General features: G+C 47.3%; 1 protein-coding gene across 1 annotated transcript in view; it reads right to left on the bottom strand.

Annotated features, from left to right (window-relative positions):
- Window positions 1-27,823, bottom strand: part of CEP164 (centrosomal protein 164) — a 73,492-nt gene that overhangs the window by 20,411 nt on the left and 25,258 nt on the right. The window contains exons 6-15 of the mRNA XM_054592321.1: window positions 23,776-23,931; window positions 23,259-23,378; window positions 22,484-22,561; window positions 12,658-13,029; window positions 11,609-11,689; window positions 9,203-9,286; window positions 4,986-5,071; window positions 3,860-4,027; window positions 2,846-2,962; window positions 1,197-1,334 (exon numbers count right to left, since the gene is read on the bottom strand). Coding sequence (XP_054448296.1) covers window positions 1,197-1,334; window positions 2,846-2,962; window positions 3,860-4,027; window positions 4,986-5,071; window positions 9,203-9,286; window positions 11,609-11,689; window positions 12,658-13,029; window positions 22,484-22,561; window positions 23,259-23,378; window positions 23,776-23,931 — 1,400 coding nt within the window. The remainder of the gene's footprint in view (window positions 1-1,196; window positions 1,335-2,845; window positions 2,963-3,859; window positions 4,028-4,985; window positions 5,072-9,202; window positions 9,287-11,608; window positions 11,690-12,657; window positions 13,030-22,483; window positions 22,562-23,258; window positions 23,379-23,775; window positions 23,932-27,823) is intronic.

Below are 27,823 nucleotides of genomic sequence, written 5' to 3'. Positions count from 1 at the left end.
CTCCCTCTGCAGCTCTCTGCCTCATCAACCCTCCAACTCATTTCCAGCCTTGGCTGAAAACATCTTTTTTCCCTGAGATGGTTCCTTTTAATGTGTCTCTCCCCTGTGGGCTGTGTAGCTCTGTGGAGCCCTGGGGACAGATGCTGCAGAAAGATATGGCATCCAACAGCACGGCAGCTTGTGCCCAGGCTACATGCACCGGTGAGCTGGCTCACACCTGGCATGTGGGCGCACTGGCCTATTTTTTCAGTGTGCCTCTTCTCCACGTCCTGTTTTAAAGATCTAATGTCCTAAACTCCCAGCTTATATTTCTTGTGAGCAGTCAACAATGAGCCCACAAGAAAGATCTATGAGACGACTGGAAGTTGAAGACCCCAGAGGAAGAGGCGGGTCCAATTCCTAGGCCACTCCTCGGAATCAGCATCGATGAGACCCAGCTTCTACCAGTCAGTTAGTGGTCAACAGGAGGCTCTGTAGGAACATCATCATTTCAGGCTAGCCACCAAGTAGCTCTGAGACATGTGAAGAAAAGCAAGGAGGGAAGGCAATCAGGGAGGAAGAAGAGGGAAGAAAGATCCAGTACCCAGACATTCTGGAATGGCTGTACACCACTGAAACTGGGATCGCAATCCAAGACATCGTGTGTCCTCTCACATTCAACCCAGTGGTTTTAATTCATCTACCATCTACAAACACCTCATGAAAGTCGTGGGCATGACAAAGGGGAGAATATCCCTGTTTCCCAGAGCCAGGCCTCCTGGCCATAAAGTGTGCATGGTGGTGGTTGCTTGTGAGTCCTGCCCATGTTCTCTGCCCATGTTCTCTGCCCTGCCCTTTGCTCCTAACTCCTTCTGATTCAGCTTGGCAACACCTATGAACAGTGACCAACTTCATTCATCATGTTTTTTTTATTTCCTATATTTTATGATGTTTTGACATTCTTAAAAAGCTTGCTGATCAGAGAGACTGCCCCTCCCAGGACTAGCTAATTCTTAGATAGCAAAGGGAGCATGTCTGTCATATGCAAACCAACCTGAATCTATCCCCAGCCACATCCTTATCTAACTCACCCCAAGCCAACATTTCCCTACTCTAAACCACACAGGACCAGGTACCAGGCAACTAGAGACCACCCCCATAACTCAAAACCCACAAAATTATTCAAACCATCCAATGCCACACTCTAAGGTACTTACCCTGCCTCGTCCATTCCTTCCCACGAAAACCCCAATAAAGGCTCTGGACCATGCTCTCCCTTCTCGCCTCTTCTGCCTCCTGAGCAGTGCAGGTCCTTCCCCACATGGCCCTGTGTGGTGTGACATGCCGTCTTCTCTCTGGAAATGTCAGCAATAAATTCTTCTTTCAGTGGCAGTGACTTCTCCGTAAATTAAAATCCCACAGATACAAATGAGACATAGAGCTACTCTCCACAAAACCCAGAAAATCAACCCACTCCTAGTGTAGCTGTAAAGATTAATGACAAGGAAGTTATAGGGTCTGAAAAGACTCAGGAAAGGAACAGCAGACATTTCCTACAGGGACTGTGTAAACTGGTCAAGGAAAGGAAAGTGTCCCTGAGACCTCAGCAGGGGAGAAACACAAAGCTGCCTTGACTTCTCTCACTGCCCAGCTTCACTCCAAGAGGCCTTGAGTAGACCCCCTCTGGTCCTTCCTCTGAGCCACTTGGCCTCCTTCCACAGAAAAGGACCCTGACTGACTGTCCACAGTCACCAAGGAGACTTCAGGGTCAGAGCTGTCACTTTAGGATACATCACCACCTGAAAGTCAGGGCTACCCCTCACCACATCACTCCTGTAGCCCATGGTGATGACATGCGATGGTGAATTCATGTGCCTTGCTGGCTCTTGGTGACAGTTTCTGTAAGTAATCAGTGGATGAGCGTATCTGTGCTCAGTAGTCAGCCCAAATCCTAAGGACTCTTAACTCTTTTGTACCATTTGGTTCACAGACAAGAAAATTGGTATAGCTCTGGCACCCGTCTCTCTCCTTGTAGAAAAAAGGCACAGTGGCTGCACACTAAACATCAGAAGTCTATGGCCAGTGATGAGCCTCAGTCCCAGTTCTGCAGCTGACTAGCAATATGGCCTTGGGCAAATCCTATCTGGGCCTCAGCTTCCTCACCTACAAGAGTGGTGAGGTAGGGGGAGGTAAAAATAGGAAAAGCTGAGGGATTTGTAAGTTTTGGAAGTGCTTCATGAACTGCAAATCCAGGCACAAACAAAATACACCACATACCATCTAATTCTATGAATATAAAGTTGGGGAACTAGAAAAATGAGTCTACAGGACAGAAACCAGAACAGTGATGCGCTGGGGTGGATAGGCTAAGAGGAAAGGGGCATGAGGAAACTCTCAGGGGTAGAAACATCCCTATCTGATCTGCATGGTGGTTACATGGTGTGTACATGTGTAAATATTCACCATACAAGTAAGACTCGCATACTTTCATGTTTAAAAATATTTCAACAAAACTGTTTTGGGGTTTTTCTTTGAGCAGGAATTTTTTTCCCCTCCAATTACAGTTGACATACAATAAAACTTTTTTTCAAGAAAGAGAAAAATAGTGCTTGGTAGAGGGAAAAACATGATTTACCAGGTTTCTGCTAATGACTTCACTTCCACCCTTGTACCCCAGGTCCTGGCAAGGGGGGCCCTGGGACCAGTGATGGCTACTCACAGAACCAAGGGTATACCCAGTCTCCCCCAATTTCACCCCTCAGCTGGGGCCAGAACATCCCTTCCCCACCACCCAAGAGTGGATGGGAAGTAAAGCCTTCCATACGCAACAGAGCACTGGGACAGACACATTAAAACTGGCCCTTACACCTCAGGAGAGACTGGCAGAGCAGGGCTGACCACCACCTTCTCCTTGGGCTCCTCGACCGGGCAGCACTGCTCCTCACCCCTCCTGGAGGCAGCAGGTGGACTCAGGATCTCCTCCCTTGATAGCAGTAAGGAAGCAAATGTGTTCAAGTCAGTGTAAGTGCAAGAGGCTCCCGTAGCATCCCGTTTGGGCTCAAAGAGCTATGATGGGGACAAGGGAGGGAGCCCCAACAGTGTCCCTACCTCAGGTCTTACATCTTACTGCCTCTTCCTGAGCTGTTCGGAATGAGGAACAGACACTCACATCCCAGATGTGACGCAGAATGGTTATGGGACCCAAGGAGAAGTTCTGCACACAGCAGGTGTTCCATAGATGCTAATGATTGAACACTGATGCTGCTCAGCTTCCCCCAGTGACTCATTCCAACTGGATGGGCTCTAAGACCAGCTTCTTTCTCTCGCCAGAACAGAACTAGCAAATATACACCAGGATCCGAACCAGGCAAGGACACAAAGGTCCTCTCCACTGGCTGCAGGGAGGCCTGGGGCTACGCAGCTCCCTCTAGAACACAACAGGACTCTACAGGGGTTTGCTGAACGACTAGAGGTTGGATGACCACTGGGTGGGAGGGGGCTGGTGGGCAGAGACTAGGAGAAATGGCCCATTGCAGGACCAGCACAGCCCTGTAACAGGAGTCTCTGCTCCAGCCCCTGGGAGGGACACGGTTAGGTGAAAAGAGGGCCAGAGACCCCAGCTCATTCAAGAGTTCCTAAGCTGCCCTAATCAGACTACGCACCCCAATTTAGCTACAGACTGAAAACTCAGAAGAGGCCAATTTCCTCACTCTCCAGATCATGTGGGACACTCAGCAGAAACCTGAGACCTGTTACTGCTGCTTCAGCTGCAAACCTGCCCCAGCACTCCCCACTTCTCCAGGCCCACCCCTCCACACCGTCCCTCTCCACCCCAGCACACACAACTACACACAGGACACGGCCACTGCCATTCACTTACCTATGCAGGGAAGCAGGCAGGATGGCACGGCCTGCAGGCACCTCCCCCGGCTCCTCTGCCCCATTCCACTCAGGCTGCCCATCAGGAGCCTGCAGAGGCCCTTTTTCAGTGGCCTGACTGTGAAGGGGACTCTTGAGTCGCTCCCCGTGCAGAAGTGAAGGAGATAACCTGGTTAGACCAGCCACAGCAGCAGAGTCAGGCCCCCTCCATTTAGAGAGCAGGAGGAGAATTGGGAGTGTAGTATGTGGACCTAGGTCTGCTCCTCCTCCAGGCTGGGCCCCAGTCCTGGAGAGGCAGGGAGGAGGGCAAAGCAGCTAGAAGAACAGGAAGGAAAGACTCCTACTGTAAGGAAAGTATTTCCTTTGCCTACACCAGACTTAGCCTTCCCAGGTCCCTGCACTGTATACACTTGTTCCAGAAGTGAGAACAGAACAGACTCTCAGTGTGTCCATTCCCAGAGTTCACCATCACTAGGACCAGGGAGGGATGGAAGAACCAAGCAGAAGTTAGAGAGAAAAAGGGAAGAATGATTCAAGTGGTCAGACTATAGAAAATGCAGGAAGTTGTAGCTTTAAGGAAGAATTCTGATAGCCTTTCAAGGTCCAAAAAGTAGAATGACTGCCTCCCTTCCCCTTCCAGGGTGGCAGCCCTTCTCTCATACAGACTCAGGCCTGAGAAGCTGGAAGGGGACACGGACACACACACACGCATGCACATAGTCACAGCCAGTTCTGATGTGGCAGGGCCCTGGTCAGAGCTCTGTGCTGCGGAACCAACCCTGTATCAGGACTCCAGATCCCTAGCATGCTACTCCAGCGCTGGCCAATGACCAGACTACACACAGTTTAATCCAAGTAGTGATAAGGACAGAGCCCTGGCCCACAGTAGTGCTATGTGCACAAAGTCCCACCAAAGGCACCCAGCAGCTCTTCACATTCCAGTCTTGGTATGGAATCAGGTTTGAGGTGCGTGCACGTGTACATGCACTCACATATACGGACCTTATACAAAGCCATCCATGTCTGCCTTCAGGCAGGAGCACACTGAGCCATGCTGACCAAAGCCAGGAATTGTGCCCAAGTGCCGGCATCCCCGGGGCCCAAGGGTGGCCTCCCACATACTGTACCTCTCTGAGCTTTTGGACTGCTTGCTCTGTAGCTCATCTTGGCTGGATTGGCTGTTTTCCTTGTCTTCTCTTCCCAACCTCTGGGCCTACAGGCAGTAGCAGTAGAAAGTGTATATTGGAGGGGACTGTATTTGGGCTCCTCAGTCCTTCACCTGACTCATATGCCTAGGAGGAAGCACTGGGAGGTGGTTCTTCAGTGGATGAGGGCTACTCAGGATACAGAAGAAGTGGCCTGTTTGCTGTACAAAAAGCCTCCTGGGGTTCTGTCCCAGCCCCTGGGCTCACAGCTGCTCCCAGGGCCGGCATTACAGGCTTAGGGAGGGGGGGTCAGACACTGCAGCCACTGCATGCTGAACCAGAAGGCAGAGGCTGAAGGGAAACACACAAGAAAAAGCAAATCCTGCCCCCTGCAGTTGGAAGCTTTCACTGCCAGCTGCAAAGAGAAAGAGGTATCCATGAACACCCCCTAACCACAGAGGCCCCAGGCCTCAGTGCAAATGGTATACAAAGATGCTAAAGTTAAGCAGGCTGCACTGGAAGTAGCAGACAAGTACACTAAAGAGGAAAGACCCTGGGACGACAGAGTATTGGTGAAACAAGAGAGTGCCATACTCCAAACAAAAAAGGGCACCATGTGAGTACCTGAGGAAGGAAGATAGGGTGCCCCTCTGCTCCATTCTGAGCTGCCCCAGCCACCCAGCTCCCATCAGTGGACCCTTCCATCAAAGATTACACCATCCATCAAAAACAAAACAAACAAATCTCATTTTAAAGCCTGGGCAGCTGGGCAAATTTGGTAAAAAAAAAAAAAAAGGACTATTCTTGATAAACTCAAATATTTCCTTCAGGGGTGGGACCATGGGAGTGTAGTGGCATCATCAGCCTGGCCTCAACCCGCTGTTCTAGCACTGAGGGGGTTCAATTAGATCGACTCTGGGCCCAAAGAAGCCGGCTGCAAACATTAGCTCCCTGCTCACACTTCTCCTCCTCCCCCAGCTGAAGGCAAACAAATGAACAAACAAACAAGCAGCCTTGCCAGAGCCAGTCCCCATTCTAGGACCTGCACTCCTTCTGTCACACTGACAGGAGCCCCGTCTGTCTCAGGACACAAGAGTTAACAGGAGCAGTGAGGCAGGAGACAGCTCACTCCATCTTCCCCAGTGGGACCCCCCCGGCCCTGGGCCCACAGTCTCCTACACCTCTCCACTGGCAGCCCGAACCCCACCAGCTGTGGCCGACTCTGCCATCTGGATGGGTGAGGAAGGTCAGGGCCTGAACTAAAAAGCCAGCTTCCCCGGATTATATTAAAAACAGAAACAGTGCTCTGTGTCCCTCCTGGAGCCCGCAGCAGAAGGGCTCCCTGCCAGCGCTGCCAGCCCTAATCGCATCAGCCTGGGCAGAGCCCACAGACAATAGCAGGGGCGTGCAGTCGTCCTCATGCCCCAGCTCTTCCCTTCCAGCGTTCAACTCACCATTTGCCTTCCTTACAAACCACTTGCCTTCCCACAGTAAATAGCTCCCTCTCTCATTTCTCAAGGAAAAAACCACACAGGCCAACCTACTTAAACAAACTAAAAAGCGCGGTGATCATAATAAACATTTGGAGATTGAGCCCTACGTCAGAAAGAACTAGCTGCAGACAATGTCTGTCTGCTTCCTTCTTGTTTCATCTTCTATGTTTCTGCCAGAAACCCCTGCTGGAGAAAAGAAGGTACCTTGGGAAAGTACCCAGACAGAGGTCCCTCAAATAGGCTTTTACTGGATTCCAGAAGAGGAATCAAAGGGATGAGACAGAAATCATCTTCAGAAAGGGGAGAGAGCAAGCACATTCTCAGCCCCTGGCCTAAGACGGCTAACGACACCATTTTCCCATCCTTACCTCAGCTTCGTGGTTTTGTTCTGTATATGATCCTGTCCCCAGTTAAATAAATCACAGCGCAGTCATAAAGCAGAATGCTCTACAACCAATCAAAAGAGTAAGATAGATCTGAACTCACTTAGAAATAAAGGTCTGTTCTCAAATCTGAAGACCATATTGCCAAGAAGTTTCTGTAGCAGAGTCCCAAATTTTTGTGGGAAGAAAAAAGATAAACAAATAGAAAATAAATACATGCTTACATGTACACAGAAGGATTTCTGGAAAGGTACATGCAAACTGTTAATGCAAACTGCTAATAGTCCCCACCGGTGGGAGTAAGGCTGTAGGAGACTTTGACCATCTGTAGTATGTGAAATAATTTTATGGTCACTTTTGTAATTTATTATGAAATTCACCATGTTTATAACTGATTATAATCATCTTGACTGGTGATGTTTTGAAAGGTATATACATATGGTAAAACTTATCAAATGGTACACTTTAAATATGTCATTTACTATATGTCAATTATATATCTCAATTAGGCTGCACATAATTTAAGTGAACAAAAACTCATCATGCTCACTTCTAAGCCTCTGCACTGGCCTTGGCCTGCGAGAGATCCCGAGAATACAGACCATGGACAGAAGCGCACAGGAAAGACGAGGAGACTGCACCAATGGTTCCAACTGTCCCACAAAGAGGCTGCCACTCATCCCTCCAGCTCCACCTCCCTGCTCAGCCCCTCCATGCCCTGAAGACAGAAGAGAGCTAGAGACCGAGCCCAACAAAGAGCTCTATGTGGTTGTCAGCCAACCGGAGAACCCATGACTGCTCCACACCCCAATGTGCTGGTCATGAGACACAGCTTAGGCTTCCTCTGCCAGAGCTGACTGCCACAGCGGGTGCTTGTGAGAACAAAATCCAAGCCAGGCCCTGCAATACTTTATACAATATCAAGTGCCATGACCCAAAAAGAGGCTGCTAGCCTCATGAGGCTCTAGGCAGGGCCTAGAAATCTGTCTGTATGAAAGCACCCAAGTATTCTGATATTGGCCAGGTTTTGGAGCCAGAGCAATGGAAATACACCCTGCACAGCCAACTCAGTAACTTCCCCACTAACCTCCTCCCATAGGTGCCCCACAATTCACCTGCTATACACCATTCCTGACTAATCCCACCTGCCCTTGGTTGTGTCTTTGCATCCGTCCAGTGCTGCACATGAGGATGACCAATGTGTAGCAGGGACTACTAGGCAGTGGCACAGGAAGACTCGCCAGCCAGAGCTCGGAGGATCACGTCAGGTTCAAATGTACCTGGCTTCACAGCTCTATCTGAAGGGCTCCCAGGCTTGATTTATATTAAACATCTTGTTTGTGTCACCCAAACCAAATTTTCCCTTAAACTTACAGAGGCTGTGAGCCAGAATCATTCTTGTCTCACAGAGAGAAAAGAAGTTTCACAAACTCACAGAGGAGAAAAAAAAATGATCTTGTCTTAACTCTAGAAATGAAACCACAGCATCCTTCCACAGAGCCTGGGGACTGGTCCCTGCCATAGCTCAATGATCCCATAAAGACACAACACACACCCCTAGTCTCTAACCTGCTAGATTCATGCAGTGTTCCTAGAAAAGCCCATAGGCAATGATCTCACTCACAGGCAACTCACACAGCAGTATTAGTAATAAAAGCTAAGTTTATTTAATATTTATATGCTAAAGTTTCACATTCCTTATTCCACTTTCTTCTCATAACATAGCTCCTTAAGAACAGGATCTATGTCTGAGTCATTCTTGTACCCTACTCTAGGTCAGACATCACCCATGCCCACACATAGCTTCTATCTGTCAGGAAGACAAAGAATCATAAAACAAAAGAAGCACTAAAGAGAGCAAAGCAAAGAGATGATGTCAGAGGTAGGGCTTTCAGGCCAAAAAAGAACCTGGACAAAAGGGGAAGGAGCACAGCACACAGACAGTGAAGGAGGTAAGGTACCCAACAAATGGAGAGTGCTGGGCACAGCTAGTGCCCAGTGGGTAGGCTGAGGAGGATAAGGCTGCAAAGGTTGAATGGGCCAGGTTGAAATCCACAATCTAATGTAAAGCACATGAGCAAGTGGTCAACCCTCAGTTGCTAAATGAGTGGATAAGCAGATCAATATGATGAGGGGGGGAATGCCTTAATTCATAGCAGCAACAGAATGGGAATGGTCAGAAGCTCCATCACAGGCAAAGTCAGGGCCATGCTTTAGTAAATTAGAAGGTAGGAAACTCCTATAACTGCATCCTGGGACAGAGAGGACTCAGCTCTGGGTTATCCTAAAAAGTGAGACCCCAGCCCACGACCCAGCCACTCACCTCCCAGTGGGCTCCATCCAGCACCGGGGAAAGCACGTCAACATCCAGCAGGTGCTCTGAGATTCGGCTGCAGGAACCAAAGTCCTAGGGACAGTGGAGGTGAGAAGACCAACTTTCCTTCATCAAAGTCAGCATCCACCAGAGCCTCTCTCCTCCACCATCAACCTTCCAGAAAGGCACATCCTATATGCCAGGAACTGCACTAAATAATTTGATATCTATTAATTTTTTTTAAGATTTTTATTTATATATTTTTAGAGAGAGGGGAAGGGAACAAGAAATAGAGAGAGAGAGAAACATTAATAGGTTGCCTCTCTCACGCCCCCAACCAGGGACCTGGCCCACAACCCATCCATGCGCCCCGACTGGAAATTGAACCGGTGACCCTTCAGTCTGTAGGCTAGCACTAAATCCACTGAGCCACACCAGCCAGGGAAGTATCTAATTATTATGTTCAAAATAACACCGCAACTAGATGGAAAGACATGTGATAAAGCAAGTACGTTAAAATGTTCACTGTAGCCCTGGCTGGTGTGGCTCAATGGGTTGAGTGCTAGCCTGAAAGCGAAAGCGTCGCCAGTTCGATTCCCAGTCAGGGCACATGCCTGGGTTGTGGGCCAGGTCCCCAGTAGGTGGTGCACGAGAGGCAACCACACATTGATGTTTCTCTCCCTCTTTTTCCCTTCCCTCCCCTCTCTATAAAAATAAGTAAATAAAATCTTTTTTAAAAAAATGTTCACTGTAGACTCTAGACAAAAATAAGAATTTTTCTACCCACATACGTATTGTAGAAAAAAATAAGAAAAATTCTTATTTTCTGCATGTTTGAATTTTTTCATTATAAAATTATGAAAAAAAAATTCTGTTAGACAAATACTCTTATCCTCATCTCCCAACTGACATAGCAGGTCTGAGAGCATGCCATTTGCCCAAGGTCAAACACCTAATAAACAGTAGAGCTGCCAGCAGATGTGTCCTGGACAGACTCAAAGCCCAAGCTCTTTGCATGGCAAAGCACGTCACTTTCCAGCTGTCTCTCCCTCCTGCTGTCCAACCAGGCCAGTAGGAGGGAGGCCAAGACACCCAGAAGACATGTGGACAGCTTGGAACAGGCTTGGTAGGCTCCTCCCAGCTTGTTTTCTCTCCTTCCCATACAGGTGCCCCTCTGAACAAGGGGAATTAATCAGCAGCACTTCCTCCACAGGCCTCTCTTTGGGACAGGCAGCACATGCCCACACAGGTGCCAGCTTTCCTCTGCCCTTTGGCTGCCATGTAACCATGCTGCCCACCCCACACTCAAGACCCCGCTGGGCAAAGGGAAGAATTGCTACCTGACAACATGCTGCTAGGAGAGTTGTCACAGCCCTGAAAAATAGTGAGACACCCAGCCAAGTTCTGGTCCTGCTGCCCACGGCTTCCTCCACGCTCCCACAGAAAAGAAAAGTACTGATGGGCACATTTCTCCACAAGGCGACTCCTTTTTCTAAAATGAGGGCCAGAGCCCTGGTTTCAGTGTTCTGAGACATGGTTACTCTTCATGACAGTTTTTGCCAACAATGACTTTTTGCCTTCCCTTCCTTACTTATGGGTTTTCTTTTTTGGTGACATTTTCCTTTCACTTTGATTCCACTCCACTTAATGCAGCTGCCATCTGCCTCCTAAGCCCACAGCTCAGTATGAGCAAGAGCACACAGCTTCCTAATACCTCTGCAGTCCCTCATATCATTACTGCTCATCCCTGACCCTCTTCCACTAATCCATTCCCTTTGATCTGCCTCCTCCAAACAGATGGAACATGGTTTCTAGAGGTAATGCTCTGCCAAAAAGCATCCCAAATGACCTCTCTTAGATACAAACCTGGCAAATGAAGCCAGGAGGCAGCAGGCTGGGTTGAAGGTCTGGGACAGAGAAACCCTGGATATTGGCATTCCAGGACAAGTCTTAACTTTGGAAATGAAACCACAGCATCCCTTCTGGCCAGAGCCTGAGGACTGGTCCTTGCCATAGGTCAGTGATCCCTCCCCCACCACAGCACACACACACAAGCACACACATACAACCAGTCTCTAACATTCTACATTCATGTACTGTTCCTACAAGAGCCCAGAGGCAAGGATCTCACAGAGCAGTAAACAGAGCAGTAATAGTTATAGCAGCTACATTTATTTAGTGTTCATATGCTGATGTTTTGCATACTTTACCCCACTTTCTTTTCACAGCAAACCTAGAAAGTAGGTAGTGTTACCCTTAGTTAATAAGCTAAGAACTGGAGTTAGAGAAGACCCAAGTCTGAATCCTAACATCCCCACTCACAAGCTGTGTGATGCTAGGCAAACTCCTTAAACACAGTAACCCACAAATATATGCTTTTTACCACCCCTCTGCTGCCTCTCATCTCAGACTCACCAGGCCAAGGAAGGACTTGGGGTCAGAAGCAGTGGAGTAGGAGATCTGTAGTTCCTTCATGGGTTCATTGATCTCTGGCTCCTGGGTAAACAGACCCCCAGAAAAGTCACTCTGAACCAAGCACAGAGGATTGTGATCACCAGCCAGGAAGTCTGTTCAGGCCATGAAGCCAACACAGGGCTTAGCGCAAACCAAAATCCACCTCTCCTGGGAAACCTGGAAGAGGCCTGTGGACCCTCCCTTTCTCTCTGGACAGATGCACCAGCCCCCAGCCATCTCAGGCTGGGCCACCCAGATAAATATAGACACCTACAGGTCAACATGCGTAAGTAGAGCCAAGTGAAGCGCAATGAGGATGGCTAGAGTTGGCAGGAGGGAAGTTTGATACTATCCTGAAAAAAAAAAAAAAAGTATCTTTTCCAGGAAGTAGTTAAATAAATTAATTCGCTTGTCATCTACCTGGAGGAGTAGGACTAAGGGCTGGAAAATCAAACATACCAAAGGGTCTCCCCACTAGGTCCTACTTCTGTCCATTTGGGTCATTGCCCACATCTTGGGTTGGCTCAGAAAGACCCATAGAAATTAATGAGGAGTCATCTTATAACCTAACTGCCCAGGGCTGGGGCAGGAACTCCCAATTGTCCCCCAAATCCCCTCAGTGTTCTCTCTCTATAGGAACTCGGACTGATGCAACCAAGACTAACCCCAAAATGAAGTCAAAGAGTAGAAGGGGAAGGCAGGAAATGGGAAGAGGAAGTAAGCAGAATAGAAGAGCATGAGTATCCCAGGGGGGTTCCAATGGAAAAGCAAATTTCTGCTCTGATTTCTTGAGCCAGCAGGTTTGGAGTTTCATTCAGGATTTTACCTCCTGCTGAGTCTGGGCACATTTATCACCATTAAGGTTTCTGCCTGATGTTGACAGCCAACTGGAGGCCTGCAAATGAAGCTCCTGCCTCAGATATAAAGATCTGGTACAGGAATGTGCACAGGGCTTCAGAGAGCTGCAGAGGGTCACAGCCAGCAGCTGCCCATGGGACAAAGGGACTTACTTCACTGGCGTCTGATATGCTCTCTTCTGGGACAGCAGCCTCCTTCTTTGGCTCCTTTGCTGCCTCTTCCTTCCTGGAACCCTCCTCTCCTGCAGCCACCAGGTCCTCTGGTGCATCTTTTTTATTGCATTTGGCAGGCCGATTGCTCCCAGGATCCACCAGACTCTTGGACATCACAGGATCACTCTTGTGATTCTTTTCTATCCCTGGGAGCCAAGCGTTCGCCCCTCTCCCCTGCTGTCCTCTGACCTCTGCACAGGTGAGACTGCCGTCTGCACCCTGGCTAACGAGCTTGCTGGGAGCAGTGGGATAAGGAGCATCACATCCAAGAGAGACATCCTTCTCCTCTGGTTTGCTTGTTCTTGGAGACTCCTGGGGAGCAGCAGATCATGTCGAAAGGAAGATGTCAGGAATTAATAAAAAGAACTGAGGCTTACTATAAGACGGAGCAACCATTCCTTGACTCCTACAGGCTCTAGTTCTGTTACCAATGGTTAGCAAGTACCCAAAAGCTTTTTAAAACAGATTACTGGCCCCACCCCAGACCTACTGACTCTGAACTTCATGGTGATTGAGACAAATCCAACCTGACCCCCATCCACTGATGGGCTTGAAAACTACTGCATTGGTCTGTACAACTCTATTACCCCCTATCACATCCGTGAGTAGTACATCTCTTTCCAGCCCCAACAGACAATTATAAGATTGCAGACTCAAAAGTCAGTATTTATTTACAATGATGATGAGAGAGAATCGCATGAGAGGAAAGTACCAAAGTCTAGAATTTCTATTTTTCATTTTAAAAGGCAGCAGGAAAAAAATATCAGGAGGATGCCCCTTCTTCAATAGCAAAATGTGCAGCTCTCTCCCTAGAGCTCTCCCATGAGAGTAGCCCTGGAGGCGAGGCTTCTGTTGGAGGACATCAACTGCGTCCTGAGAAGTAGGTGCCAAGATGCGATTAGATGTGTAATCAATTTATGGGGGAAATGCTGACGAAAGATAAAAGAGGGAGGAAAGCCTTCGGAGCACAGGACTCAGACCTGCGACTAGAGAAAGGGACAGAGGGAGCTTGATCAGGAGGAGTCTTGGGCCACAACACAGTTCAGAGAAATGTCTGGCAGGCCCAGATGGGGTCCTGCATCAGACGGAAAAGGCTCTGCTCTAGGGCCTGCTGTACTCCATCCACTCATCAACAAGCATGGCCTTGTCACGAGCCACAGTGGAGCAAAGATGCAGCAGCGGTCAATCTGCTAAGGGCCCTTTACCAGGGTCTCCTGAAAGGAGATGTGGGCAGCAAACCTCCACCACTGACACACCCTGCTTCTCACACAAAAATCTCACTTTGAAGACTAGGGCAAACCTTTAGAGCTGGCCAAAATAAAGAAATTAGAACCCGCCCCCCTTGGAAAGGCAGCCAGGGATCTCTCCTGAGCTCAGGCAGAGAAGCCTTCCCCCCCAGAAAACATCTACGCTAACACTTGAGCAGCTAGTCAGAAAAACTGATGAGTGGGGATTTCTGAGATCTCCTGATTCCCTACCCTGGACACTCAAACAAAAGGAGCCTGATAATCAGAGTCCAAAGGTCCAAAGAGCAGCCCTAAACAGTTTTCACTGATGGTATCTGTGAAAGGATCTGTTAAATCCAAAGACAAGGAGCACCTATCTAATCTGCCTGTAGGTCTGGCAGCCAACTGACACATTCCCAGGACACTCAGGAGAGGCAGGAAAGCAGAGCAGTTCAGAGCTCAGCTTTGGAGCCAGACTGCCTGCGAGGAAATCTTGGTTCCATATTAGGCAAATGACTTAACTTTTCTGCACCTCAGTTTCTTCCTCTAAAATACAGGGATATAGTAAGGCCTGCCTCACAGGGTTATTGGGAAGATTAAATAAGTTAACACTCATTAAGTGAGTTAAAGAACTGACAACTGTGCCTGGCATTAAGTGTTCCATAAATATTACTGAATGTAATAAGACCCACACCTTCATTCACTGAGATCTTCAATGCGCCAAACACCACCTTGGTGACCTAAATATGAACAAGACATAGATCTTGCCCTCAAGGAATTCAGATGAATATGGAGAAAATTGAAATGTCCCAGGTGGCCCTGGTTATGAGCCTTTACAGCCCAAAGCAAAGGGCACTAGACACAGAGGTAATGCTGTCACCAGCTTCAAGCCTATCCCAGGGAGAATAGCACAAAGACAAGGCACTCTCCAGCGCTGCCCATTCTTCCAACATCTCTAACCTGTAACCTAGGAGAAATCTGCTGTGGTTACTGAGCCGAGAGAGGGTGGCAAGATGAGCTCCTGCTCTTCAAGACAAGCTTCTTCCAGGTGAGGCAGGCCTCCTCATCTCAATATCCCCCGTAGAGGTCAGCACTGGGCAGGAGCTCAGTAACGTGTGTGCGTGTGTGTGTGTGTGTGTGTGTGTGTGTGTGTGTGTGTGTGTGTGTGTGTGTGTGTGGCGAGGGGTTGGTCTCCAAAGACTCCAAGAAGGAGGTGCGAGTTTCTCAGGGTAAGTGAGGGGTATGTGGCCAGCCACACTGCCTCACTCATCAAATGCAGGATCAGCCCTGGCCAGTGTGGCTCAGTTGGTTGGGGCGTCATCACATAACTGAAAGGTTATGGGTTCGATACCCGGTCAGGGCAACATACCTAGGCTGCAGGTTCAATCCCCAGTCTGGGCATGTGTGATCCCTGGCCTGGGTGCTTGCAGGAAGCAACCAATTGATTTTTCTCTCTCACATCAATATTTCTTTCTCTCCCTTCCTCTCTCTCTAAAAGCAATGAAAAACTGTCTTCAGGTGAGGATTTAAAAAAAAAAAAGCAAGACCAATCCACCCAGCCGTGCTGACCTCCTGATTAAATAAAGGCAGCAGGCCGTAGATTAGGGGACAGAGGAGGTGTCAGATTAGGGGACAGAGGAGGTGTCAGATTACAAACAGCAACGATGGCTTTCAGGACAAAGTTCCTATCTCCTCACAGGGTCCAGCCCCTGCCTGTTTCTCATGGGTCATCTCTAGCCTTTCTTTCTTCCTGTGAATAAATTTCAGGCTTATTCTCTACTGTGCCATACACAATCTTAAATCTCTCCCTCACCTCTTCTCCCCACCCTCCCCACCCCCGCCCCCACTAGTCCTCGCAGTCTCACAGCCTTCAGGAAGCCATCTTTGACCCCTGGGGCAGCAGTCCTGAGATTAGCCCTCCCCATCCTCTTTCATAACAATGGCTGTATTGTAATTGCTGACTTCCTTGTCTGTTTCCCTTACCAGATCAGCCCCCCTATTATCCTCACTGTCTGGCACATAATAGGTTCTCAGTAAATGCTTGACTGAATTTTTAAAAAGAAACTGTAAAAACTCCACAGAAGTTTGCTAAGCTGTGGAAAGGACAGCTTCAACTTGAATAAGCCCTCACACAGCACATTCTGAAGGAAAGGAAACCGAGGACGAGAGGTATGGAAACTAACACTGCTGCTACATAAATAAACAAAGATAAACAAGTGTGTCACGCAGATACAGGAGTTCCTACCCTATAAACGGGAGATGTAATATTTATTTTACAAGGTTATATAGAAATTAACTATAAATATTTGTTAGACTGCTTATTAAATAAAAAATACCTAAACAAATGTTAACTATTAATATTCAAGGTGATGGAAAAACAAGTAACCTATCAAAAACCAGAGGACACCAGATATAGGAAGAGTTTCGCGTTATTTTGCATAAGAGAACACAGCCAGACTACAAGAATGCAGGGTTAGCCATTCTCAGGCTTAAATTCTTCAAAAGAAAATTTTTCCCATGATGGACTTATCCTTTCTGTCTACCTGAATATTAAAATATTACAACATGGCTAACATTAAAATTAGTGAGTTTGCATTGATGCATCTGTGACAACTGCACAGCATGACAGCCAGAGGAAAAGATCAGCAAAGGGAGACTAGACATTTGTTCTAGACACTCACCAATGGAGGAATGAGAGATGAGCGTGCCGACAACCCATCAGACAGTCACACAACATACTCCTCGCCTTGCACAGGGCCCTGCTCCTGATCACAACACGGGCCCACTGCCTGAGGCCCTGCCTAGGACACCCCTGCCAGGCCCTGGTGTCAGTGTTCTAAGGGATTGACAGCCAAGGGCAGAGAATGCACCCTCGGCAGGGCTTTGCCTCAGCTCCTCTGCAGTCAGACCCCTTCGGCTTCTGTCACAGCCCCAGGTCTGTGGATATCTCAAGGCAAATTGCTGCTGCTTTTTCAAAGAAGACCTCGCCATCTGCATGGGAAGGGGGTTGTTGGAGAGTGCCTGTAAGAACTATTTCGAGTTTCATGTACCCCTCCAAAAGCCATGTGGCGCCCAGTGCTACGGTCCTCCTCTAGCCCAGAGCACAAAGGCAGGGACTCCTGTAATCCACACAGCTCTGGAGGGAGGATGTGGGTGCGGTGGTGCTGAATACAACATCCATGCCCAGGTCCTGTTCTGGGGAGACCCCCACCAAGGCAAACATCAAGTCAGTCTCTTTTCCACATGAATTCTTTGCATTTCTCGCTGGTGCTGTTAGCACTTTCCAATCACACTGACATCATCCAGTTATTTCTAAGCCCAACTCCCTCCCTCCCTCCCTTTGATCAGCTGACGGGCTTTTCACTAGCAACACAAGGCCACATGCCAGTTCACCTACCTACCCTTCAACCTCCCCCTTTCACTCACACCCATTTTCAGTGTCTGTTTCATGAACCTATCCCTTTTAATTCTGTAATAGACTAGAAATGGGTTTTAAGTGGAAGGCAGAAGAGTAGGGGCAAGGAGAGAGAGAGGCATTCTTGCCATCCTACTGCCCTCTCATGGAATCAGGAGCACAGTGACAGCTGACAATGAGACAGGGTAGAACAAACCACAAAGAAGCTCTCCATCTAGGTTGCCTGGGGCACCTCAGAGGATCTATAAACTGGGACAAAAGCCATTTTCAAAAGGTGTGGTCCAAGCAGAGGCAGCTTTGTCATCTCCTTAAACATACCCTTCTCCCATTCATCCCCACCACTAACCTGCCCTACCAGGAAAAGCCCTAGTTCCTGCCAGAGGTTAGAACAGAGGAATTCAACATTCCATGTGGCAAAAAGAACTAAATCTAATAAGATGCTAGAGACAGGAGTGGGAGGTGTACTTAACAGACATTTCACTCCAGACATTTTGTCCCATCACACTAGGTTGCCTATTTATATTAAAAAAGGTTATACAAAATATGTTTAAAAGCATCCACTCACAAAAAAAAGAAAAAAGCATATCATCATCAGAAATGAAGTTTTTGGAAGTCCAGGACATGTCGAAGAACATTTTTTTTTGGCACTAATAATCCATTGTAAAGTAAAAATTAACTAGCCCAAAGTCAAAGTTCATCATGATAGACACACTTTGGGATCTTCTATCCACCAGCTGATAGCAGAGACCAAGTATCTACTCTACACAGGACAGGGGAAAGCCAAGGGAAGGAAAAAGACACAGCACAAGCTGCCAGAATACCAACCCTATCCCAGCATGACCCATTCATTCCTTCCTTCATTCATTCATTCATCACCTATTTATTCTCTCGGTTGTTCAGCAAAACTTACCCACAGCCTTCCCATGTTCCAGGCAGTGGGATGGAGAGAGAGAGAGAGAGACAGACAGACAGACAGACACACACGAACGAATATGAAAATCTCTGCTCCCAATTTGCTCTGTCTTGTGGAGACTATCTTCTTTCTCCAAAAGTTAAGTCAGTCCTCCTGACACCCCATTCCTATTCATGGCTACCCTTCTAGGTTCAAAATCTGAGCTACTGATTCCTTCAGTATTTAAGGTCTTAATGGTAGATGACAAGAAACAAAGTTGTCATTTTAGGGAAGCAAACAAACCAAAGGGTTTGGATTGAATGAAAACAGACCAGGCCCCACTCAGAAGGAAGTTTCAAAATAGGCAAAGATCAGATTGGTGATAAAGATGGGACACTGAGAAAAAAATGCCACATTTGGAAGAAAGTGCCAAAGTCACAATCAAAGCATATCTGATTGTGCAGAGCCGAAACTATGGACAGTTTGTGAGGTACTAAAGAAAGCCTAACTATAAAGAGGGGCCTGCAATGGCTCAAGTTGGGTCACCTAGGAACACCTACCTATAAATCAGGGCCTGTCAGCCAACATCTGCAACCTCAGCTAGCCTGAGACGTTAGCCCTGGCTCTCCATGTAAGCTAAGGAGCAAGAAATAAGAGCCAGAAGTAACAGGAACATAATAAGAGTTTATAAGGACATACTATAAGAGATAATAAGGAAACAAATTTTACTCCCTGATGCAAACACTCTTGTTTCAGTGGTCAGTTTTGTGATCATTCTAATAAAACATGAGTGATCCATTTCATCTTAGAGGGTTTAAAGTACTTAAAAGAATTTGGTATATTAGGTAGCTACACTTTGCCTCCTCACACAACCAAAAGGACAACAACAAATTTAAGAACAAAAAATAACCACAACTGCCAGAAAATCGAACTGGATGGAAGTCCGACAACCAAGAAGCTAGAGAAGAAACATTCATCCAGACTGGTAGGAGGGGCAGACACGGGCAGCCAGGGCAGAAAAGACACATGGTAAGGTGGCAGCTAGAGGACCGGGTGGTCCCACATTTGCGCACAGATTAACCATGAGGAACAGCTGAGGAGCAAGACAGACCACGCAATCCAGGGTTCCAGTGCAGGAAAAGAAAGCCTCAAAACTTCTGGATGCAAAAACCTGCAGGGGCTGCGGCAGTGGGAGAAACTCCCAGCCTCACAGGAGAGTCTGTGGGAGAGACTCACAGGGTCCTAGAACGTACACAAACCCACCCACCTCGGAATCAGCACTAGAAGGGCCCAATTTGCTGGTGGGCAGAGGAGGAAGTGACTGAAAGACAGCCCACAGTCAAGCAAGTGGCACTGATCCCTGTCAGACCCTTCCTCAACAGACAGCATCACAACACAGTGACCTAGGTTGCCCCACCATGGTGAATACCTAAGGCTCCATCCCTTCCAAGGTAACAGGTGGGTTGAGCAACAAAGAAATATGGCCCAAATGAAAGAACAGATCAAAGCTCCAAAAATAGAACTAAGCAATGAACAGACAGCCAACCGATCAGATGCACAGTTCAAAACACTGGTAATCAGAATGCTCACAGAAATGGTTGAATATGGTCACAAAATGGAGGAAAAAGTGAAGGCTATGCAACATGAAATAAAGAAAAATATACAGGGAACCAACAGTAAAGGGAAGGAAACCAGGATTTAAATCAACGATCTGGAGCAGAAGGAAGAGACAAACATTCAACCAGAACAGAATAAAGAAAGAAGAATTCAAAAAAATGAGGAGAGGCTCAGGAACCTCTGGGACAACTTTAAATGTTCCAACATCTAAATCATAGGGGTGCCAGAAGGAGAAGAGGAACAACAAGAAACTGAAAACTTATTTGAAAAAATAATGAAGGAGAACTTCCTCAATCTGGCAAAGGAAATAGACTTCCAGGAAGTCCACAAGCCCAGAGAATCCATAAGAAGTTGGGCCCAAGGAAGCACACACCAAGGCACATCATAATTACATTACTCAAGATAAAAGATAAGGAGAGAATCTTAAAAGCAGCAAGAGAAAAAGGAGATAATTACCTACAAAGGAGTTCCCATAAGAGTATCAGCTGATTTCTCAAAAGAAACCTTACAGGCAAGAAGGGGCTGCAAAGAAGTATTCAAATCGATGAAAGGCAAGAACTTACATCCAAGATTATTCCATCCAGCAAAGCTGTCATTTAGAATGAAAGGGAGGATAAAGTGCCCCCCAGATAAGGTCAAATTAAAGGGGTTCATCATCACCAAGCCCTTATTCTATGAGATGTTAAAGAGACTTATCTAAGAGGAAGATCAAAACTATGAAGAGTAAAATGACAACAAACTCACAACTATCAACAGTTGAACCTAAAAACAAAAGCAAAAACAAACTAAGCAGACAACTAGAACACAAAGAGAATCACAGAAATGGAGATCAGAGGGGAGGGGGAGACGGGAGAATAGGGAAAAAGGTACAGGAAATAAGAAGCATAAATAGTAGGTACAAAATAGACAGGGGGAGGTTAATAGTATAGGAAATGGAGAAGCCAGAGAATTTAAGTGTACGAGCCATGGACATGAACTAAGGTGGGGGGGGGCGGTGGGCAGGGAGGGGGCCACACGGAATGCTGGTGGGGGAGGTACACAGTGGAGGGGAATAAAGGGGAAGAAAAAAATGGGACAACTGTAATAGCATAATCAATAAAATATATATATTTGGTATATTAGACTATGAAAAGTTTAATTATGTTTGTAATCAATATTTAAATGTTTGGGGAAATGTGAATTGTTGACCTCATGATTTATTAGTTACGTGAATACTTTTGGAATATTTAGAGAAATATTAATTGTTACAAATGAATAAACTGAACACCAAAGTGCGTATAGTAGGAAATGTTCCTTTTCAAGTACAAAATGCATTGGAGTTTTTAGGTGTAATAACAACATGATGAGTTTGGGGTTTTGTGTGTTTATTTTTTATAAAGAACATTCTGGTGGCAGTAAAGAAGAGACCACGGACAAAGAGATCAGAAGGAACAGGGCTATTTCTGGAATCTATTCTCATCTGTATTCTGCATTTCTCAGGCCTCGTGCCTTTGCTCAAGCTGTTTGCTTGCCTAAAGCATCCCTTACATCCTTCCTCCATGTCCAAAACTTACCCACTCCTAAAGACCCAAGTCAAATGTCATCTCTTCCACTAAGTTTTTCCTCTCTCTAGACAAGTAATTTCGTCCCCCTCAGGACTCCTCCAAACAGTGTACCTGTGCTGTTCAGTTCTTGTACATGCTGCTCTGCTTTAGAGCTTCCTAAATATTCATTTACTCAACAGTTACTGATCACTTATTAAACAACAATCATCTAGCGTCCTTTTTCTGTCTCCAAATGCAAATTCCTTGAGGCCAGCCCAGACCCATATCTTACCAATACCTGAATCTCCCACAGGGCCTAGCGCAGAGGCCTGCTACAGAGCCAGCATTTGACAAATGCTCAGAATCTGGATGATGTTACACTCTGTTTAAAACCGCGGATGACTGCCCATGCCTGTGTAATTTGATCCCAACTTACCAGCTCGCATGCAAGTCCTCCATGACACAGCCCAACCTACCCCTACAGTGTTCTCCCTCATTCCTTTCTCACATACATTCTGTACTCCTGTCAAAGGAGACGCCTCATCTTCCTCCTCAGACTGATCCCATACCTCTCTGCCCCTGCCTGTGCAGTGCCCTGCATTTGAACTTCTCTCTCACCATTCACCTCTGCTTGTCTAGTCCAGCCCATTGTTCTTGACTCACCTCAGATGTCAGTTTCTCAGTGAAGCCTTTCCTGGTAAATAACAACAGACAAGAGACTTCTAATGCTCCGCTCCCATGGCCTCCCTGCATGCTACTCTGCACTCGTTATTTAAGTCTCTCTTCTATGAGACTATAAGCTCTTAGAGAGCAGGAATATCTAACGTAGGCATTTTATGACCTATAGCAACTAGTAAAGTACCTTATTTTGTAGAAACATACAACAAGTGGTGCTTATTTGATAACTGACTAAGTGGATGAAGTCCTTTCCCCTCCGTGCTTCCCCAAGCCCCAGAAATCCTACCTGGACACAACTGGGACACAATGATTCTCTTCCCTAATATGTATTCCCATGGGGTGAAAGGCTTAAGAAGCAAGGAGGTATCCACCAGGCTAAGGAAGGCACCTGCCTACAGGGGCTTCAGGATCTTACCTCATACTCAAAGTTGCCTTCCAACACCCCAATGTCCAGGTGCAGGTTCTTGAGAAGCTCACTTGAGCTGTGGACACTCTGAAACAAAAATGATTATGAGTGGTAAGCTGGGAAACTGGACAGCCCAGAGGGAAGGCCAGGAGGCTCTTTGTGGGTTATACTTTCTCAGTCAGACCTAAGAAGTATACAGACTAGGCGAAAAATGAAGCTGCTAGCGAGAAATCATTTTTACTTATTTTCAAACTTGCACAGAGGTTAGCCAAAAAGTGAAAACAACCCAAGTGTCCATCAACAGATGAATGGATAAATAAAATGCTGTCTATACATACAATAAGGATTATGCAGCCATAAAAAGGAATGAAGTTCCAATAGATCCTACAATGTGAATGAACCTTGAAAACATTATGGCACACACAAAAAACCATACATTAAAGGGCAAAGACTGTATAATTATCCTTATAGGAAACATGTAGAATAGGCAAATTAATAGAGGTAGAAAGTAAATCAGAGGTTTACCAGGGGCTGGGTGGAGGGAAGAATGAGGAGTTATCATTCAGTGGGCACAGAGTGTCTGTTTGGGATTACAGACAAGTTCTGGAGCTGGACTGTGGTGACAACTGCACAACACTGTGGAAGTCATCAATGCCTCTAAACTGTGTACTCAAAATTGGTTACGATGGTAACCTTCGTGTTATATATATTCTTTACCACAATAAAAAGTTTTCAGAAAGAAACAGAATAGGGTTTTCAGGGCGAGGAGCAGGATCATCATTACCTGGTTGTCACTCTCCACTTCATCCTCCTCATTGGCCTCCTCCTCTAAAGCAAAGAGGCTGACAGCATTCTTGTCCTCATGACCCTTGGTATAAGCAGAAGTCTTGAGACCCTGTGAAGGCTCCAAAGTAGAAAAAGAGGGTTAAGCAACTCATGAGGAAGACCTTCAGGATGCTTTCCCCACTCTCTTTCTGTTTAGGTGTCTTCCAGAGCAAGTCCACATCAATGAAGCTGGCCCTGGTAACTCTGGCTCACACTGATCCCTCCTTTCCCCAACTACCATTGCCCTGGCCGTAGAGACTGGAAAATCAGCACTGCAGTCTCTATGACATGGGTCCATCCTCCACTGCCAAGAGCCCACCATCAGCATCATACAGGAGTAACTCACCTTCCCAACTAGATTAAAAACATTGAGGACTCAGCCCACGCCCTTTATTTCTCATCTATGGGCCACAGAGTTCCTAGTGCAGTACAAGGAGACCCCACAGTAACTACACAACACAAGGAAAAGAATTTACCAGTATGAGCTCTCCAAGCTGGCCAGACTCCACTGCATCCCCCAAGTCCACACTTTGAGATACACGAAGAGCAGAGGGTGGGGCATCCACAAGGCCTCGTAAGGGAGCCAGGCCCCCAACAGGGATATGGACCGAAGCTAATGAGGAGCCCAGGGCCTGAGCAACAGAAAACATCCTGTTACAAACCCAAGAAACCACATGGCTCTGAGAGTCAGAGGCAGATGTAAAAATAAAACATCTAAATCCTGCCCGCTCAAATTTAAACCACCTCCGTTCAGAGGCTGCTAATGAAATACAACATCCAGAAATTACCATCGTGCCAACTGTGTGAGAAATCAGAGGCTGATTCCCTGATTCTCATAACTCCACTGCTGTCTTCCAGTAAACATCCCTTCGCATCTGGCAGGTGCTGCACAGGGCTCTGCTCTCCTTTCAGAAGCCACACAGGAAGTGTGTGGAAGGGGAGAGCAGAGACAAGAGCCTCATTTACCAGAGTGAAAAGTCTCAACAGATAGTTTAAACTGATAAATCAAGAAAAAGCAGTGTAAGCACATTATTCACAAATATGGAAGTAAAACACCAGAAGAAAGCAGTTGCCTCTGAAGAGAAGCACACACACCAGAGAACTGCAGTATCTTGTGATAGGCCGTTAGGTACCATTGGACTTTGTTTAATATGGCCATGTATTATTTTGATTAAAATAAATATTAACTATGAAACAATATACAAGAGCAACAAAAAAATAAACTCTCTTGCCCGCCTGCACTGACAAGAAAAGTGGCTGACAGAAGTCAAAAGACTGGCCCCTTCTTCTGCGTCTTCTCTAAAGGCATTGAGCCAGCATGGCCAGGGAAACCAGGTAAGGAGTCAGAATCTGGGAGACCACGGGCTACTCACAGTTACCCATCAGAAAGATGGGGATGATGTGTGTCCGATCACTTAAGGTTTGTTGAGAACTTCAAATGGGATCATCAGTGCAAGGAGCACATGCGAGAGGTCCAGGGCTACACCAGTGTTATGGAATTGGTATTATAACACAGATACCTTACAATAGTCTGGGCTAGAAGTGGAGGCAAGGATAGCATTCTGGCGACAATTTACAAAGAGCTCTTTAAAATTCACTCTGCAAGCTTAAAATGTATAAAACAACACAAAAATTCCATTTCCTTCTGATCCCACAAGGACAGAAGGAAGAAAAGAGAACCAGGAGAGGGTCAGAATTAGACCATTCAGACAGCCCTTCTCCTCACCCACAGCCTCGGCCCAGGGCCGGACTATCAGGTGGGTCCTGAAGAGGGCTGTTTCTCCAGGGAAAGGGCATGAGATGTTCATCTGAAAGGTGACATGAGAACCACTCCGAGGCCTTTGTAGGTTCCCGAACACCTGGCCTGTTATAGAGTATCTCTGTTAGGCAGAAAAGGAGATGGCTATTAATAAAATTGGCCAAAATCACCTGAGTTAAGCACCTTAACTCAGTAATGCCATGTCTCATTGTACTCTCATGACAGCCTGAGGACACCATCCTCACCACGTGAGCCAATGGAAATTGGTGAGGTCAAGACCCCTGCCCAAAGTCATGGGCCACCAAGGGGGGCAGACATAGGCTTGGAACCCGGAGCTATCTCTAAGCCAGTATATTACACTGCCTCCTGGCTGTGGCAGAAAGAAGCCCAGGTAAGCATCTCTGAGGTGAACTGTGAGTAAACCAGGCCTGCTGCTCGACTTCCACCCTCCCAGCCAACCACAGCGTAGCAGCACGCAAAATTCTTCCTATGCTGTATTTATGGAAAATTGCGGGCTCCTAACACAGCTAATTTGCTAACGTGCTGGGGGCCTGGGGGAGGGAGACAGGGATGCTGAGGACTTTTATTCTCCCAGACTTTTACCAAATTAGTGTTTAGCAGGGAAATTATGCATTCCTGGCTCCTAGGTAATCATCTTCTGTAGATGGCCATTAACTCTGACCATGGACTGTGCATGGCCTTGTCCTTCAGAGCAGATAAACTTGCTGCCATTGGGCTAAAACTTTCAGGATAATCTGCAGCTTATCTGATATTTATAGTGCTGCAGTAGTTATTAGAGCTAACAGAGAACCAGTGCAAGCCAGCAATTAAGAAGCAGAGGTAACAACTAGGCGAGGCCACAGCTGGACAACAAAATAGCCAGGGAAATTCAGATTGACCCCGTGGTCTCTGATCCAATTTGACTCCTAAATGAAGGATATGGTGTGACTCTTTAAAGAGATAAAGGGTCAAAGTGACAGGGCAAGCCCAACCCTTTGGAAATCCCAGTAGGGGAGGAAGTGAAGGCACAAACAGGATCTACACAGCTTGACACAGGTTATTCACAGGTTTTCTGGGAACCCTGGGAAGCAAGAAGCAGAAGCAGCTTACTGGATGAAGCCCAGAGTGTAAAGAGATTCTGGGCTTCAGCCCCTTGTAATCATATTAACTCTCTAGTTCCGTGTGATTCTTAGAAGGGACTAAGTTCAGAGCTTGGGGGCAAGGTGTCTGATTAGGAGCACTCCTCCTATAATCAGCGATGGGAAAGGCTGCCCAAATCCTGGGAAGGTACCTATACCTGTATGAGTGTCAGGATTGGTGCCACCTTGCTTACCCTCAAAACTTGTCAGAAAATCCCCAAAACATGTGAACCACCCAGGAAGTCTAGGTCTCTCCAGCCCCTATCTTGTACATGATGGGATAGAAGACACATGAAATACATATCACCCCACAAGATGAACATCCTGAGTAGTTAAGGGATCAACAGTTACCAAGGGAGGGCAAGTGACAGGAAAGCAGACCTAATGGCTGGCTGCATTAAGATATCAACTCAACCTGCTCCCTCACTGCCACGTTCAGAGAGACCTGGGCACCATGCTCTCTAAGAAGCCTACCTGATTAAGAAGCTTCATCTTGCCTGGCTCTACAGCAAGGCTTCCATTGGAACTCAGCTCGACTAGCCCCTGCCTGAGAGGGCTGCTGCTTGGCTGAAGACAGGCTTGCTGAGAGGCCTCCTGCCCAGCTGGGGCAACGGCCACCTCCTGAGGATGCTCCAGCAGCTCTGGCCCCCAACCCAGAAACCGTAAGTCCCTGTCCGTTACTCTGGTGGCCTCGTGCTCACCCACATGAGATATCCTGGGAGACTGAGCTGTTGTGCAGCCGACCATGCTGGCCAAGTCTCTGCATGGCATTTCCTGCATGTTCTCTGGCAGCCCCAGGTCTTCCAGCCGCCTGGAGATCTTGACCATCTGCAGGATGTGCTGGTAAAACCTCTGATCCTCGGAATAGTCTTCACTCTCTGACTGCTCATCAGCAGAGCTCTGCAAGTGGGATAACTGGGGCACTAGGAAGGGGCCAGAGTGTAGATGTCTAGTTCCAAGGCCTGCCTGACCCACACCTAGCCCAGGTCCCGGAGGGCTCTGCAGGTCCCATGGGAAGTTATTCACCTCACCCACGACCTGAGAGCTAAGGTGAGAAGCCAAGCTGCTGCTGCTCTCTAAGTCAGACCCATCCCCACTGGGCTTCCTGTCTTCTTCAGGGGGATCTGTAGACAATGGGAGGTGTCTCTTCACACTGGTAGGAGATGCCCCAGGGGCACTTCCTGAAGGGGCACTCTGGGCTGGCTCTGATGCAAGAGTATCAGGTGGTATTAGGGATAGTCCCTGAAGTGGACCTTCAGCTGAGGCCCCTAGATCCTCATGGTCACTGAGCTCTGTTTCCTTGCAGCTCCCAGGAGTGTCCTTGTTGGCAAGCTTGGAGACCTGTCCCATCCACAATCCTGGGGGCTCTCTCTTCCTCTTTCCCCAACCCACATTCCCACCTTCCCCAGAAACACTCTGACAGCTCAGGTCTTCAGCGGGGCCACTATCTAACATGAACAGCTTGCTCTTCCCAGTAGGCAGCATCGGGTCAGAAGAACAAGGAGACAGGGAGAGGTCCTCCTCAGGGGATGGTGAGGAAACGGGGCTCTGGCCCTTGTCCGCCCCAGGGCCTATGGAGCTCAGGGTGCCCATGCTGTGGCTGTTCTGCTCCCCTTTCATCTGTGG

Source organism: Pteronotus mesoamericanus, unplaced genomic scaffold (genome assembly GCF_021234165.1).
Source record: "Pteronotus mesoamericanus isolate MK-2021 breed Mesoamerican mustached bat unplaced genomic scaffold, CSHL_Meso_final scaffold_36, whole genome shotgun sequence".
Lineage (NCBI taxonomy): Eukaryota > Metazoa > Chordata > Mammalia > Chiroptera > Mormoopidae > Pteronotus > Pteronotus mesoamericanus.
Note: the sequence above shows the minus strand (reverse complement) of the source record. Positions and strands in the feature narration are given on the sequence as shown.